General features: G+C 43.4%; 5 protein-coding genes and 2 long non-coding RNA genes across 7 annotated transcripts; 6 read left to right on the top strand and 1 right to left on the bottom strand.

Moving 5' to 3' along the window:
• Window positions 1-6,826: 6,826 nt before the first annotated feature.
• LOC145695238 (uncharacterized) lies at window positions 6,827-7,312 on the bottom strand. Its single transcript, XR_014133671.1, has 3 exons — window positions 7,110-7,312; window positions 6,975-7,065; window positions 6,827-6,936 (listed from the first exon to the last, which is right to left on the bottom strand). It is a non-coding gene; the product is annotated as an uncharacterized LOC145695238 (long non-coding RNA).
• Window positions 7,313-8,116: 804 nt separating this feature from the next.
• On the top strand, window positions 8,117-9,663 carry LOC145704730 (uncharacterized). The gene is made up of 7 exons (XM_081782202.1): window positions 8,117-8,195; window positions 8,253-8,444; window positions 8,489-8,564; window positions 8,608-9,131; window positions 9,175-9,255; window positions 9,299-9,381; window positions 9,425-9,663. Exons 1-7 carry the CDS (start codon window positions 8,179-8,181, stop codon window positions 9,622-9,624), a joined length of 1,173 nt encoding a protein of 390 aa, XP_081638328.1. The 5' UTR covers window positions 8,117-8,178; the 3' UTR covers window positions 9,625-9,663.
• Window positions 9,664-9,865: 202 nt separating this feature from the next.
• On the top strand, window positions 9,866-10,905 carry LOC145704132 (uncharacterized). The gene is made up of 5 exons (XM_081781573.1): window positions 9,866-9,894; window positions 9,967-10,417; window positions 10,453-10,563; window positions 10,601-10,710; window positions 10,749-10,905. The coding sequence occupies exons 1-5, from the start codon at window positions 9,866-9,868 to the stop codon at window positions 10,903-10,905; spliced, it is 858 nt and encodes a 285-aa protein (XP_081637699.1).
• A 33-nt stretch (window positions 10,906-10,938) lies between these two features.
• LOC145695569 (uncharacterized) lies at window positions 10,939-11,287 on the top strand. Its single transcript, XR_014133750.1, has 3 exons — window positions 10,939-11,012; window positions 11,053-11,157; window positions 11,199-11,287. It is a non-coding gene; the product is annotated as an uncharacterized LOC145695569 (long non-coding RNA).
• Window positions 11,288-12,858: 1,571 nt separating this feature from the next.
• On the top strand, window positions 12,859-13,843 carry LOC145704177 (uncharacterized). The gene is made up of 5 exons (XM_081781619.1): window positions 12,859-12,940; window positions 12,982-13,037; window positions 13,076-13,271; window positions 13,311-13,433; window positions 13,649-13,843. The coding sequence occupies exons 1-5, from the start codon at window positions 12,859-12,861 to the stop codon at window positions 13,789-13,791; spliced, it is 600 nt and encodes a 199-aa protein (XP_081637745.1). The 3' UTR covers window positions 13,792-13,843.
• Window positions 13,844-13,919: 76 nt separating this feature from the next.
• Window positions 13,920-15,519, top strand: LOC145710063 (long-chain specific acyl-CoA dehydrogenase, mitochondrial-like). Its single transcript, XM_081787752.1, has 6 exons — window positions 13,920-14,131; window positions 14,175-14,680; window positions 14,759-14,935; window positions 14,974-15,071; window positions 15,118-15,200; window positions 15,246-15,519. The coding sequence occupies exons 1-6, from the start codon at window positions 13,976-13,978 to the stop codon at window positions 15,480-15,482; spliced, it is 1,257 nt and encodes a 418-aa protein (XP_081643878.1). The 5' UTR covers window positions 13,920-13,975; the 3' UTR covers window positions 15,483-15,519.
• A 191-nt stretch (window positions 15,520-15,710) lies between these two features.
• Window positions 15,711-17,316, top strand: LOC145704188 (uncharacterized). Its single transcript, XM_081781630.1, has 5 exons — window positions 15,711-15,798; window positions 15,856-16,466; window positions 16,507-16,816; window positions 16,864-17,170; window positions 17,217-17,316. The coding sequence occupies exons 1-5, from the start codon at window positions 15,738-15,740 to the stop codon at window positions 17,314-17,316; spliced, it is 1,389 nt and encodes a 462-aa protein (XP_081637756.1). The 5' UTR covers window positions 15,711-15,737.
• Window positions 17,317-17,449: the final 133 nt, after the last annotated feature.

Below are 17,449 nucleotides of genomic sequence, written 5' to 3' on the forward strand. Positions count from 1 at the left end.
TTAGTAGGGTCCGCACGCAAAAAAGGGTCGGATCAGTGCGCTCAATTTTTTCAAAAAACGGCTTGGATAGTATGAAAGAGCAACTCAAACTGAATATTTTTCATATTGAAAGTTTTTCACCGCCACTGACTTTTCTGCCGGAAATGGTCAGGTTTAACACCGGAAATCGGTACTTTTTCACGTTTCTGGCCGGCTCACCTTGATCTCATCGTGATAAGATATTGATAAGGGGCTCAAAAGAAAGCTCGTCGTCTGAGCTTTCTATTGGTACCAAAAAAAAGTAGTCACTTAGTTCAAATTTTTGGCGCTAGAAGCGATTGAAGGTGCTCAGGGTGCTCAAAAATTGCTTAAAATCACCGGAACTAGCCGGTTTCGGTCAAAAACCTCATGTAACCCCTTACATATGAATATCTTTCGATAGGACTCTTTTCTCTTGACAAAATATTGACCGGTTAAGAGCTCAACCAACCGGTTCTCAGGCCAAAACCAGCCGGTTTCTCTCCAAAACCACGTGTTTTCTATTACATATGGATATCTATCGAAAGGTTTTTCTTTTTTGAGTACAAATTGACCGGTTCAAAGCCGGCTAAAAGGTCAACTTTGGTCAAGTTCGGCCGGAGGACCTCCCTGGTGGAAGACCATCCGCTGGAAGACCAGTATTTAAAATTTTTAATATATGGCTATGCTCGGTCAATATATGGCCACGTATGGTAAACGTTGGTCAAGTTTGGCCGGAGGACCCTCGGAGGACCTTTCTGGTGGGAGAACATCAGCTGGAAGACCAAAATTAAAAAATGAAATAAAATGCCTTGGTGGGCTAAGAATAAACACTTTCGGCAAACTTTGGTCACTTTTTGCCGGTAGACCCCCGGAGGACCCCTTCTAACGGAGAACAATCAACTGGAAGATCATTAAATAAAAAATTAAAATCAATCACAGTCGACTTAGTGATTATAGGGGCATCGCCGACCAAAAGCTATGTGGCCACATAATTCAGTGAGTGACAAAGAAAAGCCGTCAAAAAGAGAAGGCAACGCCCGTTTATTCGAACCGAGATAAGGCCAAGCCTGTTTATCCTTTTGAATAAGAGTAAGGGCGAAGCCGACCCGAAGGGAGGCCACGCCCGTTCATTCTTTTCAATCAGAATCAGGGCGAAGCCGACCCGAAGGGGAGGCGACGCCCGATCATTCTTTTCAATCAGGGTCAGGGCGAAGCCGACCCGAAGGGGAGGCGACGCCCGTTCATTCTATTCAATCAGAGTCAGGGTGAAGCCGACCCGAAGGGGAGGCAACGCTCGCTCATTCTATTCAATCAGAGTCAGCGCGAAGCCGACCCGAAGGGGAGGCCACGCCCGTTCATTCTTTTCAATCAGAGCTAGGGCGAAGCCGACCCGAAGGGGAGGCCACGCCCGTTCATTCTTTTCAATCAGAGCTAGGGCGAAGCCGACCCGAAGGGAGGCCACGCCCGTTCATTCTTTCAATCAGAGCTAGGGCGAAGCCGACCCGAAGGGGAGGCAACGACCGTTCATCCTTTCAATCAGAGTTAGGGCGGAGCCGACGCGAAAGGAGGCCACGTCCGTTCATTCTATTCAATCAGGGTCAGGGCGAAGCCGACCCGAAGGGGGGCCACGCCCGTTCATTCTTTTTAATCAGAGTCAGGGCGAAGCCGACCCGAAGTGGAGGCCACGCCCGTTCATTCTTTCAATCAGTGTAAGGGCGAAGCCGATCCGAAGAGGAACCACGCATGTTCATTCTTTTCAATCAGGGTCAAGGCGGAGCCGACCCGAAGGGGAGGCCACGCTTGTTCATTCTTTTCAATCAGGGTCAGGGCGGAGCGGACCCGAAAGGGAGGCCACGCGCGTTCATTCTTTTCAATCAGAGCTAGGGCGAAGCCGACCCGAAGGGGAGGCAACGACCGTTCATCCTTTTCAATCAGAGTTAGGGCGGAGCCGACGCGAAAGGGAGGCCACGTCCGTTCATTCTATTCAATCAGGGTCAGGGCGAAGCCGACCCGAAGGGGGGCCACGCCCGTTCATTCTTTTTAATCAGAGTCAGGGCGAAGCCGACCCGAAGTGGAGGCCACGCCCGTTCATTCTTTTCAATCAGTGTAAGGGCGAAGCCGATCCGAAGAGGAACCACGCATGTTCATTCTTTTCAATCAGGGTCAAGGCGGAGCCGACCCGAAGGGGAGGCCACGCTTGTTCATTCTTTTCAATCAGGGTCAGGGCGGAGCGGACCCGAAAGGGAGGCCACGCGCGTTCATTCTATTCAATCAGAGTCAGGGCGAAGCCGACCCGAAGGGGAACCACGCCCGTTCGTTCTTTTCAATCAGAGCTAGGGCGAAGCCGACCCGAAGGGGAGGCAACGACCGTTCATTCTTTTCAATCAGGGTAAGAGCGAAGCCGACCCGAAGGGGAGGCCACGCCTGTTCATTCCATTCAATCAGAAGCAGGGCCTTGTATCAAATTTGTGGACATTTTTCAGATAACGAGGGGACAAAAAATATCCACAGAATCCGTCAACAACTGTTTTAAGAGAACCCTAGCCCTTATTTTGACTTTATTTAATGAACGAAAATGCAACCTCTTACAGATTAAGTTTTAACGACGGTTTTTTCGAGATATAAAAGTTTTCGATTTTACTCTGATTGTGAAGAATGATTTGGCGTGGCCTCCCCTTCGGGTCGGCTTCGCCCTGACACTGATTGAAAAGAATGAACGGGCGTGGCCTCCTTCGGGTCGGCTTCGCCCTGACTCTGATTGAAAAGAATGAAGGGGCGTGGCCCCTCCTTCGGGTCGGTTCCGCCCTGACCCTGATTGAATAGGATAAATGCGCGTGGCCTCCCCTTCAGGTCGGCTTCGCGCTGACTCTGATTGATTAGAATAAGCGAGCGTTGCCTCCCCTTTGGGTCGGCTTCGCCCTGACCCTGATTGAATAGAATGAACGGGCGTTGCCTTCCCTTCGGGTCGGCTTCGCCCTGACTCTGATTGAATAGAATGAATGGGCGTGGCCTCCCCTTCGGGTCAGCTTTGCCTTGCTTTTGATTGAAAAGAATGAGCGAGCGTGGCCTCCCCTTCGGGTCAGCTTCGCCCTGACTCTGATTGAAAAGAATGAACGGGCGTGGCCCCCCCTTCGGGTCGGCTTCGCCCTGGCACTGATTGAAAAGAATGAACGGGCGTGGCCTCCCCTTCGGGTCGGCTTCGCGCTGACTCTGATTGAATAGAATGAGCGAGCGTTGCCTCCCCTTCGGGTCGGCTTCACCCTGACTCTGATTGAAAAGAATGATCGGGCGTCGCCTCCCCTTCGGGTCGGCTTCGCCCTGACCCTGATTGAATAGAATGAACGGGCGTGGCCTTCCCTTCGGGTCGGCTTCGCTTGACTCTGATTGAATAAAATGAATCGGTGTGGCCTCCCCTTCGGGTCAGCTTCGCCCTGACTCTGATTGAAAAGAATGAACGGGATCGGCCTCCCCTTCGGGTCAGCTTCGCCCTGGCACTGATTGAATAGAATGAACGGACGTGGCCTCCCTTTCGGGTCGGCTCCGCCCTAACCCTGATTGAAAAGGATGAACGGTCGTTGCCTCCCCTTCGGGTCGGCTTCGCCCTAGCTCTGATTGAAAAGAATGAACGGGCGTGGCCTCCCTTCGGGTCGGCTTCGCCCTAGCTCTGATTGAAGAGAATGAACGGGCTTGGCCTCCCCTTCGGGTCGGCTTCGCGCTGACTCTGATTGAATAGAATGAGCGAGCGTTGCCTCCCCTTCGGGTCGGCTTCACCCTGACTCTGATTGAATAGAATGAACGGGCGTCGCCTCCCCTTCGGGTCGGCTTCGCCCTGACCCTGATTGAAAAGAATGATCGGGCGTCGCCTCCCCTTCGGGTCGGCTTCGCCCTGATTCTGATTGAATAGAATGAACGGGCGTCGCCTCCCCTTCGGGTCGGCTTCGCCCTGACCCTGATTGAATAGAATGAACGGACGTGGCCTCCCTTTCGCGTCGGCTCCGCCCTAACTCTGATTGAAAAGGATGAACGGTCGTTGCCTCCCCTTCGGGTCGGCTTCGCCCTAGCTCTGATTGAAAAGAATGAACGGGCGTGGCCTCCCCTTCGGGTCGGCTTCGCCCTAGCTCTGATTGAAAAGAATGAACGGGCGTGGCCTCCCCTTCGGGTCGGCTTCGCCCTAGCTCTGATTGAAAAGAATGAACGGGCGTGGCCTCCCCTTCGGGTCGGCTTCGCGCTGACTCTGATTGAATAGAATGAGCGAGCGTTGCCTCCCCTTCGGGTCGGCTTCACCCTGACTCTGATTGAATAGAATGAACGGGCGTCGCCTCCCCTTCGGGTCGGCTTCGCCCTGACCCTGATTGAAAAGAATGATCGGGCGTCGCCTCCCCTTCGGGTCGGCTTCGCCCTGATTCTGATTGAAAAGAATGAACGGGCGTGGCCTCCCCTTCGGGTCGGCTTCGCCCTTACTCTTATTCAAAAGGATAAACAGGCTTGGCCTTATCTCGGTTCGAATAAACGGGCGTTGCCTTCTCTTTTTGACGGCTTTTCTTTGTCACTCACTGAATTATGTGGCCACATAGCTTTTGGTCGGCGATGCCCCTATAATCACTAAGTCGACTGTGATTGATTTTAATTTTTTATTTAATGATCTTCCAGTTGATTGTTCTCCGTTAGAAGGGGTCCTCCGGGGGTCTACCGGCAAAAAGTGACCAAAGTTTGCCGAAAGTGTTTATTCTTAGCCCACCAAGGCATTTTATTTCATTTTTTAATTTTGGTCTTCCAGCTGATGTTCTCCCACCAGAAAGGTCCTCCGAGGGTCCTCCGGCCAAACTTGACCAACGTTTACCATACGTGGCCATATATTGACCGAGCATAGCCATATATTAAAAATTTTAAATACTGGTCTTCCAGCGGATGGTCTTCCACCAGGGAGGTCCTCCGGCCGAACTTGACCAAAGTTGACCTTTTAGCCGGCTTTGAACCGGTCAATTTGTACTCAAAAAAGAAAAACCTTTCGATAGATATCCATATGTAATAGAAAACACGTGGTTTTGGAGAGAAACCGGCTGGTTTTGGCCTGAGAACCGGTTGGTTGAGCTCTTAACCGGTCAATATTTTGTCAAGAGAAAAGAGTCCTATCGAAAGATATTCATATGTAAGGGGTTACATGAGGTTTTTGACCGAAACCGGCTAGTTCCGGTGATTTTAAGCAATTTTTGAGCACCCTGAGCACCTTCAATCGCTTCTAGCGCCAAAAATTTGAACTAAGTGACTACTTTTTTTTGGTACCAATAGAAAGCTCAGACGACGAGCTTTCTTTTGAGCCCCTTATCAATATCTTATCACGATGAGATCAAGGTGAGCCGGCCAGAAACGTGAAAAAGTACCGATTTCCGGTGTTAAACCTGACCATTTCCGGCAGAAAAGTCAGTGGCGGTGAAAAACTTTCAATATGAAAAATATTCAGTTTGAGTTGCTCTTTCATACTATCCAAGCCGTTTTTTGAAAATCAAGAGATTTCAGGTGGTCGATTTTTGCGTGCGGACCCTACCTATTAGGGAACCCCTAAAGAAAGGTTTAAAAATTCGATTTGCAAGAAAAAAAGCAACAGCAAAATCAAAAAAAGTAAAAAGCTCTCCTTTTTCCCAGCAATTACAAAGATAATGAGTAAAAATTATAAGCCCGTTTTTGAGCGATAATTTATCACTCCTCCTGTTTTTGACAATTCAAAAGTGCAACTCATAATTGCCCCGCTTTGAAAACAGAAGCTTATCTCGTGTACTTAGGCCAAAATCACCTTTTTGTCCAAGAGGATTTCCGAGAAACAAGATCTGCTCGAAGTGAATCACGTGATTTTCGCCCGAGATAATTTTCTTGAGAACGAAAATTTGTAAGTTTTATTTGCATTTTGATTTTTGTTCGAGTGGGGTTCCGTTTGAATGGGCAGGAAGATAGGGATATTCAAAGATGAGAAGAGCGGGAAGAAGGGAGAGAGATTCATTTTGAGTGGGTCACGTGAGCCAACTTGAGCCGCTTCAAAAAGCAACGCCGCCGCCTATCACTTACGAGAGCAAATATACACGGACTCAGCGCATTTGGGCGAGAATTGCTTGATTTTGGGTGCTTTCTAGTTGTTCAAAAACAAATAAAATAAAAATCGAAATCGATAAATATATCAAAATATTTTCGAAAAAAAGAGCCTTTGAGACAAAATTTCAACCAATCAGAATCGAGTTTCGCGTCTCATAGCCAATCAAAGACCATCATTTTGGCTTCAAAGTCCACTTTTTTGATATTTTTCTTCAGCCAATCATAAACCTATTTTTTGTAATTTTCACACTCTTTTCAGGAAAAAACCGTGTTGGTCCTTAAAATTCAGAAGTTGTTTAGGCGGCGTCACCTGATCAGAGTCGATATTCACGATAGGGCGCGGATTATTCATTTTGAAAACTTTTCAACTCGCGTCGTATCAGTTGTGTGTGTATAAATTCTCTTATCAGTGCTTTATCGAGGGTGAGCTTTCCCAGCAGGAGATCTTATGTGAGCCGCCGTTTTTTCCGAAGAAATGATCTCTTTATTTCTTCACGAAGATTTTTACAGAAGAAAATGACGCTAACGGCAAGAGCTCTAAAATTTTCAATGAAAAAAGAAAGAATTTTAAGGGCGTCGACCTGATAATCGTCCAAAAGCGAATTTCCAGGAGAATATTATCAGGACGATTTCAATTAGTCTTTTTGTTGGTTTTGTTAATTTTTTCCACATTTTCAATAATTAAGGGTGTCAACGACGATTTCGTCAAAGTTATGAGACCCTTAATGATCAAAAACCATTTTCTAGGGATCATCATCATAATCGTATATTTGATAGTTTTCTCTTGATCTTGGAGTTTCTCAAACATGGTCCGCAGAATCTTCATCTTGCTCTTCATCTCTTCGCCATTATCTAAAGACTCACTATTGCAGTTCTTCTGAAAACAGTACCTCCAAAATCATCGTCCTTCGACCTCAAATAATTGATCGAATATCCGCCGAAAAAACCAACAAGAAAAGAAGCAATAATCGAAAACACCGCCTAAATCATATTTTCAACCCCTTTACCACCCCCTTCATTTTTACCCAAATAATTGCAGCTTGCAAGCACCCTCTTGATTTTTCATTAACAGCATTGATAGCCAGCGGCCCAATAATGATCCCCGGCGAAATTGCGGCTATCCCAAGAATCGCAAGAAGAAAGAGGGAGAATCTGTAGCAGCAGATGTTTCTACCGAAGCACTTTTGAAATTTGATGAGAGCATGGTCGACTGGGCCGTAGTAATCTTCTTCTGGGATCGGCAACCTGTGTAGAGAACCTGAGTCAGCCTTTGAAGAGCAAAAATGAAAAGCCGCGTAGCGGCTTTTTTAAAAACGAAGCCGCGAAGCGGCTTCGCCAATATTTCAAGATAGATAAGAGTAATTGCGTTTCGAAGCCGCTAAGCGGCTTCTTTTTTAAAAAAGCCGCGGCACGGCTTTTCATTATAGTTCTTCAAAGGCTGACTCAGGTTCTCTACACAGGTTGCGGAGCCCAGGTCTTCCTCTGATACGGAAAGGCGGTCGTTGAGTAGGAGAAGGATTCCGATGTAGATGATGGCGAGGGGGAGGAGAAAAAGGCAAGAAATCAACAAGGAGTACCGGGCAAATTGTTCGATTGTAGCTGTGTCGCTTAAAATTTCTTCAGCTGTTTCGTTGAAACCTGAAAAAAATCCTTCTTTTAAGAAAAAAAAAAGTGAATCAGATAAACCGTTTTGATGAAGAAAGCTTTCGAGATTCTCGACCATTAAATTTTATGTCTCTTTGTAAATTTGTGGTTTGGGCTGGTCCAATTTGCAAAAAGTGACGATTACAGTTTATTTAACTTTCATCAGCGCTTAAAAAATGATGTGCGAACAAGCTGCGCGGAAACGCCTGGGCTTGATTGCGTGCTGCAGTTGTCCCAAAATAGACACTGTAGCTGCTTGTCCCTTGTTTTAACCTAAATCCTTTAAAATATATTTTCCTCCAACTAGAAGCGTAGGAATAGCGGAACTCAGGTCGCATTATCCTTTCAAAAAAGCAAATAAGATCGAGAATGCTCATTGTTACGAATTAATTGTCTCTGGATTAAAGTTCCAAAAGTTTTTCCTTTGGTCGCAGAGATAGGAAATCAGAGATGCGAGCGTTTACTCTGGAATGGCTTTTTGAGAAAATAATTTATATTTGAATTTTTGATAAAGGCCACTAAAAGACTTTCTTCATTACGAGTGCATTTGCGAAATGCACTCTTTGGCCAGGAGACAATCGAGATGATTTATTTTTGTCTCCATACGATCAATTTGATAAAATAGGAAGGGATTGCTTTGGCTTTGAACAAGATACGACGATTTTGGGGGACATCGCAAGATTGTTTGATGTTATTTACGGCCGGGGCTACTACAGGTTTCTTCGTATCGTAAATATGTTAGATCCAATTTTTTTTTCAGGTCTTGGTCTGGTCTGGGAAGATTTTATAGCGCTCTTGACACAGAAGAATTATTCGAACGAACGATCGAGACAGATGTAGGCTTTCCTGAGCATTTAACAAAATACGCAAATTTTCTAGTTCGTTCTTGCTGGATATTACTTGCTGGACGAGTCGACTACATCTTCGATCTTGAACGGATCAGAGGTCGGCTTCGTCTCTTCGCCAATATCATCTGTCGTCAATCTTTTCGATTGGCTCTCTTATGGAATTGTTGCCTTCGAAGCATTTGAGCTAAACTATTATAACGACGAGAAAAATCTTCCTTTGGAAGAACTGGTCACCTCCATGCGCGACTGGTTCATGGGAATCGTCGATTTTCTCAATAGATATTACATCGATCAGATTTCTACGATATCGGCCATTTTTCTAAGCAATTCTTCACCGGACGTTATCGCTTTGAAAATTCTCTTCTTTGAATTGGACTATTTCTTCAACTGGCTTCCATCTATTCTCCTCTACGATTTCACGAGGGTTCAAACTGCTTATTTTGAGCTAGCGAATGAAATCGCTTATCCTCCCCATTCAAACTCCACTTATTTTCATGAAGAATATTGGCCACAATATATCAACAAGATAACAACATTATCTCACAAGCTTTTCAGGTAAATCTTATCATTAATAATTTTAAAGAGATTTTCTATTCAGAGAATTTTTCATGCTGATTCATGAGCCATTCTTACGTTACCATACTTGCCCTGAAACTGATGAAAAATGCTCTTTTATAAGGTAAATTAAAATTATAAATTTAGATTTTTTTTATAAATTTTAGATACTTGGAAGAAAATCTGCAGGGAAATATATTGTACTTATATTTGGATTTTATGGCAAGTTTTGAAGACGGGCTTATCTATGGTATGCATTTCTTGGTATTATTTCTTCATCCTTAAAATTTCAGTTGATAATATTTTCGTCGCTCTTTCAACAATAACATGGCTGGGAAGTTTTGCCGAACGATTTTTCCTCTCGATCGGAGACATCGTTGAAATCATCCTCGAAATCGACGATATTGTCGTCGAGCTGGCTCTAGAATTTGCACGAGCCTTTGGTCAGCTTCTTTCTGATCTGCTTGCTTCGATTCTCTCTTCTGCGGTTTAGACCTTCCTCTCAACGCAAATAAATTTCTTTATCTCTTTTCTTCTGACTTTCTCCTCTTTTGGAATCTCGCCAGGGTTCTAGGTCATCAAGGTTTATGTACTTTTCTGATAAGTGAAAGCTTCGCTCACATTTCGATTTTGGGGTAGAGAAAAATGAAGATACTTATTTTCTACTGTCTGTTTCAGTCAATTTTTTCGAGAAAACATAAACGAAAAAGAGACAAAAACTTTGATATAGCATCATGGGCCGGAAAACAAATGTCAAATACAGGTTTTATCAAACAAAACTTTGTTTTCAACCGTATCCCCGAAATATTCATTCAAAAAGAAACCTTCGGAAAAGCCTCAAAAACGCGGACGATCTGTACATCGAAGAACTTGCCTTCTCCAAATCCAACACCATTATCGACATCTACGAGAGACTCGACAATCTAACCCTCACCTTCGAAAGAGTCTTCACCACAATCGAAGCCGTCGACCAGAAAATCGAAGCCCTAGAAGTAAAAATGGAAAACATGGTCTTCCAGCCAAAGCCAACCCCTCCACCAATCAACTATGCTTATTCTCGAATGCTTGTTATGTCCGCGGATGAGCCGAATTCGAGCTCGGACATGATCAATTTAAAAACGCTGTCAAATGTGAATTTTCAAATTTCGTTCCCGAAATTGCAGTGGCATTGCTTGGAGAACTACTATGGAAACGTCTATTCTATTGGCGGCCGACACACGGAATATGAAATTTACGAGTTAGATGGAAGCTGCCGATTTCAACGAATGGATATTACGCTTCCGAAGGTATTCTTCCTTGATTCCAATTGAATGATTTTCAGGGCTTCATAAATCACCAATGCGCGCTGCATGATAATGTGATGTACGCGTGTCCTGATTGGTCGCGTGGGGACTCTTGCATTGGGATCAAAAGGGATTCTAGTGCTCTAACGGTAATAATTGTATTCAAGCGGTTTTGAACCTGATCAGATTTCTGGCGATTTTCGACTCAAAAAGCCTCGATTTCATGCAGCAGTTGTGAGCAGCTACCGCGGTTTGATGGTCATTGGTGGTAAAAGCTCTTCAACTGAAATTTTAGTGTAAGTTGATTTCAATTTTCTTCCTTCAAAAGCTTTAGAAACGGGAATTTTATCGAGGGCCCAAGGTTGCCGATCCCAATTGGCGATGCTGGAGTCGTTCAAATTCATAAGAATGTTTATGTTCTGGGAGGATTCAATTATTACACAAATCAGGAGCTTTCAAGACAGAGTTTTTTATCGTTTGCCTATCTTTAGATGTTTTTCCACTCGAAAAACTCAAGAAAGCATGCTCATTCTATCGGAAGGCGCACAGTACTGGGCAAAAATTGGAGATATGCCTTCAAGAGCGAAGAATTTTCAAGGTCGGATTTTCAAGACAGAGATCTTCAACATCTTTTTTAGTCATCAGTGCGGTGAAAAACGAAGCCTGGCTAGTTGGAGTGGAAGAAACAAAAATCCTGGCCTTCAGTGGAAATCGAACGGAAATGGACACTGTTGCCAATATCGGTAAAAAGAGCTATGTTTCTTTCGGAAAGATGACTTTTCAGGTCGAAAATCTGGCGTCCAGGTCGCGTTGGTCCACGATGCCATCTGCAAGAATCTCCTCTGAATTTTGAAATAAATCTTATGTCCTCAGAAACTCGACTCATTCCTCAAACAAAAACCATGCCAAATTATTCATCCCTTTTCTGATGAATCAATTCAAGAACTTCAAAGTAAACAATTCTTGACAAAGCGCGTCAAACCCTTTTTTTCTCGTTGAAAATGAGTGAGACCCTAAAAACGCGACTAATCCCAAGAAATTTTCGAAAAAAGAGAAAACGATCGTCCAAAGACGATGTAAACGACGACTCAGTTTTTTGCCTCCGAAAAAGCCTCAAGAATTCCGAATGGGGAAAAATTCTTTCAAAAATCGAAGTCGATGAAGTGAGACTAGCAGATATTTCGAAGCACTGTACTCTGATGCCGCCAAAGTATTATCAAACGATTCTGGATCGAATGATTCGACCGAAATCGGGACATGATGACTTTGAGTCGGAAGATTTTACGATCGAGTTTAATTTTGATTTCTTCGGGCAATCTCAAAACTCAGAAAGCGCTCAATTCTCGACTCCAGAAAAGGGTTTTTATTTAAAAAATTCTTCTGAGGAATCTATGAAAAAACCTAGAAAAAGAATGTTTTCCTCTTTGGCTTTTATCCCAATCGAAGGCTCACGAAGAAATCATCAGTCATCCAGGAAGGGTCTTCATTTCTTATCATCGAAATTACAAATTTTAGCAAAAAAGGGGGTGGTGTCCAGAAACGACAAAAAATCGACAAATTTTCATCCAATCAGAAGCCTTGATTTCGCTTAAGTAGCCAAGTAGCCGCCCACGCAAAATTTGTCGAAATTTTTTGTCGGTTTCTGACCGAATCCCAAAAAATGACCCAAAATTAGCAATTGGCGTTTTTCTTCAAATAAAATGGAATCGAATTCGATACTTTTACTTCACCGACATTCTTTTTCAACTTGTTCTCGCTGTTTCTTGGCTTTACTTCACGAATTTCACGATCGCCAATTTTTCCGACGATCAGCCCTGGCAAAACTTCATCCCCCTCGCTCTCTCGATCTATATTTTTCTGAGAGAAATGCTGGACATGGGAATTTTCGGGCTGAAAAGTTATTTTCTCTCGGTGGAAAATTGGCTTTCTCTGTCTCTGGCGGGGATGGGGATGATTATTTTTTGCGCGAAAAATGGTTTTCTTGAAAATTCGCTGCCAAAAGAGAGGCAGATTTTGATTCTTTCTTCTGGAAATATTCTCGCGTTTTTGGTGGTGATGCTCCACTGCAACAGGCATCCGCTCTTGTCGGTTTACACAACCAGGTTTCTTGAGCTCCCCGCTCTAGAATATAATCGCTTTTCAAGGACTTTTGCGGTGATAGCGGCAAAATATTTCACCGTCCTTCTGTTTTACTTCCCAATTTTTCTGGCTTTTGCGGTCAATTTTCGCGTCCTACTGACTCTTCCAGATGCGTCACTAGAATCTCGAGAGTTTTGGAATTCCTCAATTATTTCAATTTTTCGGACATTCACGATGCTCACCGATCCTGACCCAGGTTACCTATTCGGTGACAACCCGCACTAAAATATTCTTTAGGAGATGTCTTCCCGGAATTCTTGGAAATCAGCTCTTTTTCCATCAGAACTTATGGTTTTCTGATCTACATGACGTTCTATTTCTTCATTTCCGTCGTTTTCATCAATCTTCTCAATGCCTATGCTGTCGCAAATGTCACAAAAATCGAAGGTTGTTCCCCTCCTAAAAGCTCTAGAAAAATTATTCTTCAGCAAAAGCCGAAAATTGGAAACGCGTCTCGAAAATAGAAACCGTCTTGTTTTTCGAGGTCCTTTGGCCAATTTTTCTTTCATAAAATCTTTTAAGCGATGCACCCAAACCGTCCTAAAAGCCTTCGGAAAATTCGGCGAGCGACTTTGGCAGAAATCCTTCGTCTGCTCCAAGCAATCTGATAATACTCGCCAATGCAAGCCAAACAGCTACAGAAAATTTCAAAACGCAAAGATTAAATCGCAGTCATCCGTTCTTCAACTCTTGACCTGGTGTGAGAAGAAAACTCCAGGTTTGGGTTTCCAGGGAGTTGAATGGTAAATGGCTTCAGAAACGACGGCGATTTGTGATTTGCAGACGATGCAAGATGCTAAGGAGCGCCTTATTCGGGAAAATTTCAAGTCGGAATTGACGAATATCAAAAGAATCAAGACGATTTACGACAAACCAACTGGTAAGTCTTCAAAATAAAGAGGAATATTTGGTCAGATTTCTATAGGAATTTTTTGGCCAAAAGTTATTTTCGGAATCCATTGGATTAATTGGTCGGATGTTCTTAAGGAGTCGGTTTCAAGTTTTTCAAAATATATATATAAAAATTAAGAAAGAAACACAGATATGGTGATTATTTCTGTCTTCTAGAAATATAGTCAAAATAAATTTTTTAAGTGGTAATCGAAGGAAAAAACGCTGAAAAGTCCGAAATACCAGCTGGAGTTATCAACGCGAATAGAACCTTCGATAAACGACTGCGGCTGCTTGAAGCCAAACTCGACCATCTTTCCCGACAAATCGGCCGACTGTCAAAATGAAGCTTCTTTTAAATTCGTTATATAAGAAATCAAATTAGTAGGCCACGCCTTTACACTTTGCCTGCATTTATATTTACTCTGACCGTGGCAAAATGCAAACAATCTCTATTACATTATTCAAATAAAAGTTCGCTCTTTTTTGCGTTCCGGTACTGCTCGAAGGTTCCAAAAATCGAAAAAAAAGATGCTGAGAAAATCGCTGGTTTCTTCAATTCGAGCCGGTTCTAGAGCTTTTCGTCAGGAACCCTGGCAGGCGGAGAAATTGACGGATATTGGGACAAGAGGGATTTTTAATGAAGATCATGATATGTTCAGAGAATCTGTTAGAAAATGGTTTCAGGTAAAAAAGAGATCTTTTAATGATTGGCTTATTAATTCAAAAGGATAATGTTCCCCGAGATCTCGAAGAAAAATGGGAAAAGCAAGGCCATGTCGACCGGGATGCCTGGCTCAAAGCCGGTGAAATGGGCCTCCTCGGCGTTGATGCACCAGAAGAAGTCGGCGGCATTGGAGGCGATTTCCTTTCCGCCATGATTGTCAACGAAGAACAAGCTTATCACAACTGCTCTGGCCTTGGCTTTTCTGTGCACAGCGACATCTGCCTTCCTTACATCTACAAATACGGAACTGCCGAGCAGCGAGAGCTGATTCCGTCCTTCGTCAGCGGCGAAAAAATTCTGTGCATCGGGATGACCGAGCCGGGGACTGGATCTGATCTTCAGGGGCTCAAGACAACGGCGATCGCGGACGGAGACGATTACGTAATCAACGGATCGAAGGTCTTTATCAGCAACGGTATCATGGCGGACTACTGTATCTTGGCGGTGGTGACTGATCCAAATGCGAGCAACAAGGCCGGAGCAATGAGCCTCTTTTTGGTCGACACATCGCTTCCAGGAACGCTCAAAAAATGCTCATGATAACTCATGATATCTATTTAAATATGCGCATATTACATCTTTTTGAGAAATTTTGAGCTTGAAAAAGGCTTCAACCGAGGGAAGAACCTGAAAAAGGTCGGAGTCAAAGCCAATGACACCGCAGAACTTTTCTTTGACAACTTGAGAGTTCCCAAATCTGCCGTTCTCGGCGGCCCAGACTGCGTCAACCAGGGTTTTGGATTTCTGATGAACGAGCTTGCACGGTAAAAGATGATTTTTGACTCTTCTTGAAAACATTCAGTGAGCGACTTATGATCGGAGTCCAATGTACTGCTGGCCTTGAGAGCATGTTTGAGCAGACCAGAGCCTATGTGAAGGAGCGAAAGGCTTTTGGAAAAGGTATGTGGGCTTTAAAATGATGGTCACATTGTGTTTTGAAATTTAGAACTGATCAAGCTCCAGACCATCCAACACAGACTTGCCGAAGTCAAAACTGAAGCTGCTTTTTGCCGATCTTTTGTCGATAAGGTCAGTTTTTCCGACTAAGATTTTGAGATTTAGTCAATTTTTTAGGCGATGGAATTGCAGGTCAACGAGGAACTGGACTACACAACTGCTTCTATGGCGAAATACATGTGCTCTGAAAAAGCTCACGTGAACATTTCCAAAATGCTTCAACTCTTCGGCGGCTGGGGATACATGTGGGAGTACCCGATCGCCAGAGCGTATGCGGACTCTAGAGTCGCGATGGTCTACGGAGGAGCGAATGAAATCATGAAAGAGCTCATTGCCCGACCCATTCGATCATGATGATTTATTGTGACATTATTTATTGAAATAAAAGATTTCCAAAACATATTTTTCCTTCATCGGCCGGCAGGAAAAACGCAAGTTGGTACAATTCTAGTAGTCTATTTGGTTTTCACAGGTTTCCCAAGGAAGGTCAAAATTCATTGCTCCTGCCAGAAAATGACTCTAACTGTGACATGGGAATGGTGCGCCCGGGCGGCTTTTTAGAATCTCAGCAGATCATTTTCTCGATTTCACAAGAGAAAAAATCAGATAATGGAAAGTATCAAATTGAAGGATGAAGAGGAAGTGACGTGCATCGTCTGCAAATCTCAAGGTTTTTATAAAAAATTGTCTTCTTTATAAGGAGATCAGTAAAAAAGTTTTATTTTAGGATATCTACGGCAGATCAAAAAAGCTTGTTTTCTTGTTCCAAATGATATCGGCGGGCTCTCAAGCTACGACTATCAAGCAAAAAAGGGTCAACCAAAAAATGGGTTTACAACAAATAGAGTTACTGCTAAGTACCTCGTCACAGGAACTATATTTTGGGTCGCGGTTATGGTAGCGGCAAATTATATCACAAGTGCCATGAATCGATTTGTCCCCGGACACGGATCATTTTGCATCAAAGGTTTTAAACGATGCTCTGTTGAGGAAAACTTCGACTGGTGCGCGAGCCAGCTTTATTATTGCTTTTATGAAGATTTTGGCAATACAACTTTCCAGTTTCAAGAGGCTCCTACGATTCACCAAGAAAAAGTTTCTAGAAATATTGATCGAAGAAATTTTACTGAAAATGAACAAGTCGCCAACAAGGATCAGTGCTTGTATTATTCCAGCATTGAAGTGAAAATGTGCGAGACCCTGTGTGACAGCGAAATTGCCAAGGTTTATGATTGTTATGGCATTTGCATGGCCCTTGGAGCTTCTGTCAAAAAGGAATACTGTCCGTTTGAGAAAAATTGTCCTCATGGTTGCCCCTGCCCATATTATCAATGCGAGGTGAAGAAAAAAAGAGCGCATTTAGAAACGATTCATTTAGACCGGGCTTGCAATAACAGAGCCAATTTTTGTGGAAGAATCAGAATATTATTATGATGATCAATTAGGATATTGGAACTCTCGAAAATTTTATACTTTTCTTCTTGCGTTTCTTGACAGCAACAAAACTTTATCAACAAAGCCGTATCCTCTTAACTTTACGGAACCGGGGTCTGCTTCTTTTTGTTCGGAAACTTACAAATCGCAACATTACATTTTCCACGGATATTCGAAAATTCATTTTGATGAAAACTATACTTTTCTTGGGGAGACCAATCATCTGGAGATTATTCAAATCGACGAAGAAAGAGGTTTTCGAGTTCAAAAAGAATTATTTTTCTGAAATAACGAAAATTAGGTGTTGTTCGCAAAGAGATCGAAGACATGAAAGACAGATTTGAATTCGGAAAGGAAAGACCATCAGTTTGCGGTTCAGGATTTTTCGCAAGACGAGATGGGAAAGATGAAGATCGAATATTTTTATGCGCGCCGGCTACTGATCAAGCATCGTGTTATTTCTTTACTCCAGAAGATTTTACACTTCAGAAGCTTCGAGAACTAAAGCCGTTTCCATATTTTACAGTTTGGTGGCAAGCAGACCCATATTTTACTTATCGAAAAGATGGCTATTTTACGATTTTTTCGTGCAATGTTGACAGTCAAAGGTTTTCTGTTATTTATTCTGACAAAATTCAATTATTCGAATAATAGATGCAAAACAGACTCTTTCATGGGTCATCGCCATGGTTGGAAATCAGAGTTTTTCTCAACAAAAGGTTTATCCCTCGCTAAGCTTAGCTCAGCTCCGTGATTTTTGAAAATGATCTGATCTGCTCAGCTCAGCTCAGTTCAGACAACTTTCACTCAGCTCAGCTTAGCTCAGCTCAATGACTTTAACACAATTTTACTACTAAAACACAGTAATAAACAGCTGAGCTCAGCTC

The sequence above is a fragment of the Oikopleura dioica genome, chromosome 1 (assembly GCF_907165135.1).
Source record: "Oikopleura dioica chromosome 1, OKI2018_I68_1.0, whole genome shotgun sequence".
Lineage (NCBI taxonomy): Eukaryota > Metazoa > Chordata > Appendicularia > Copelata > Oikopleuridae > Oikopleura > Oikopleura dioica.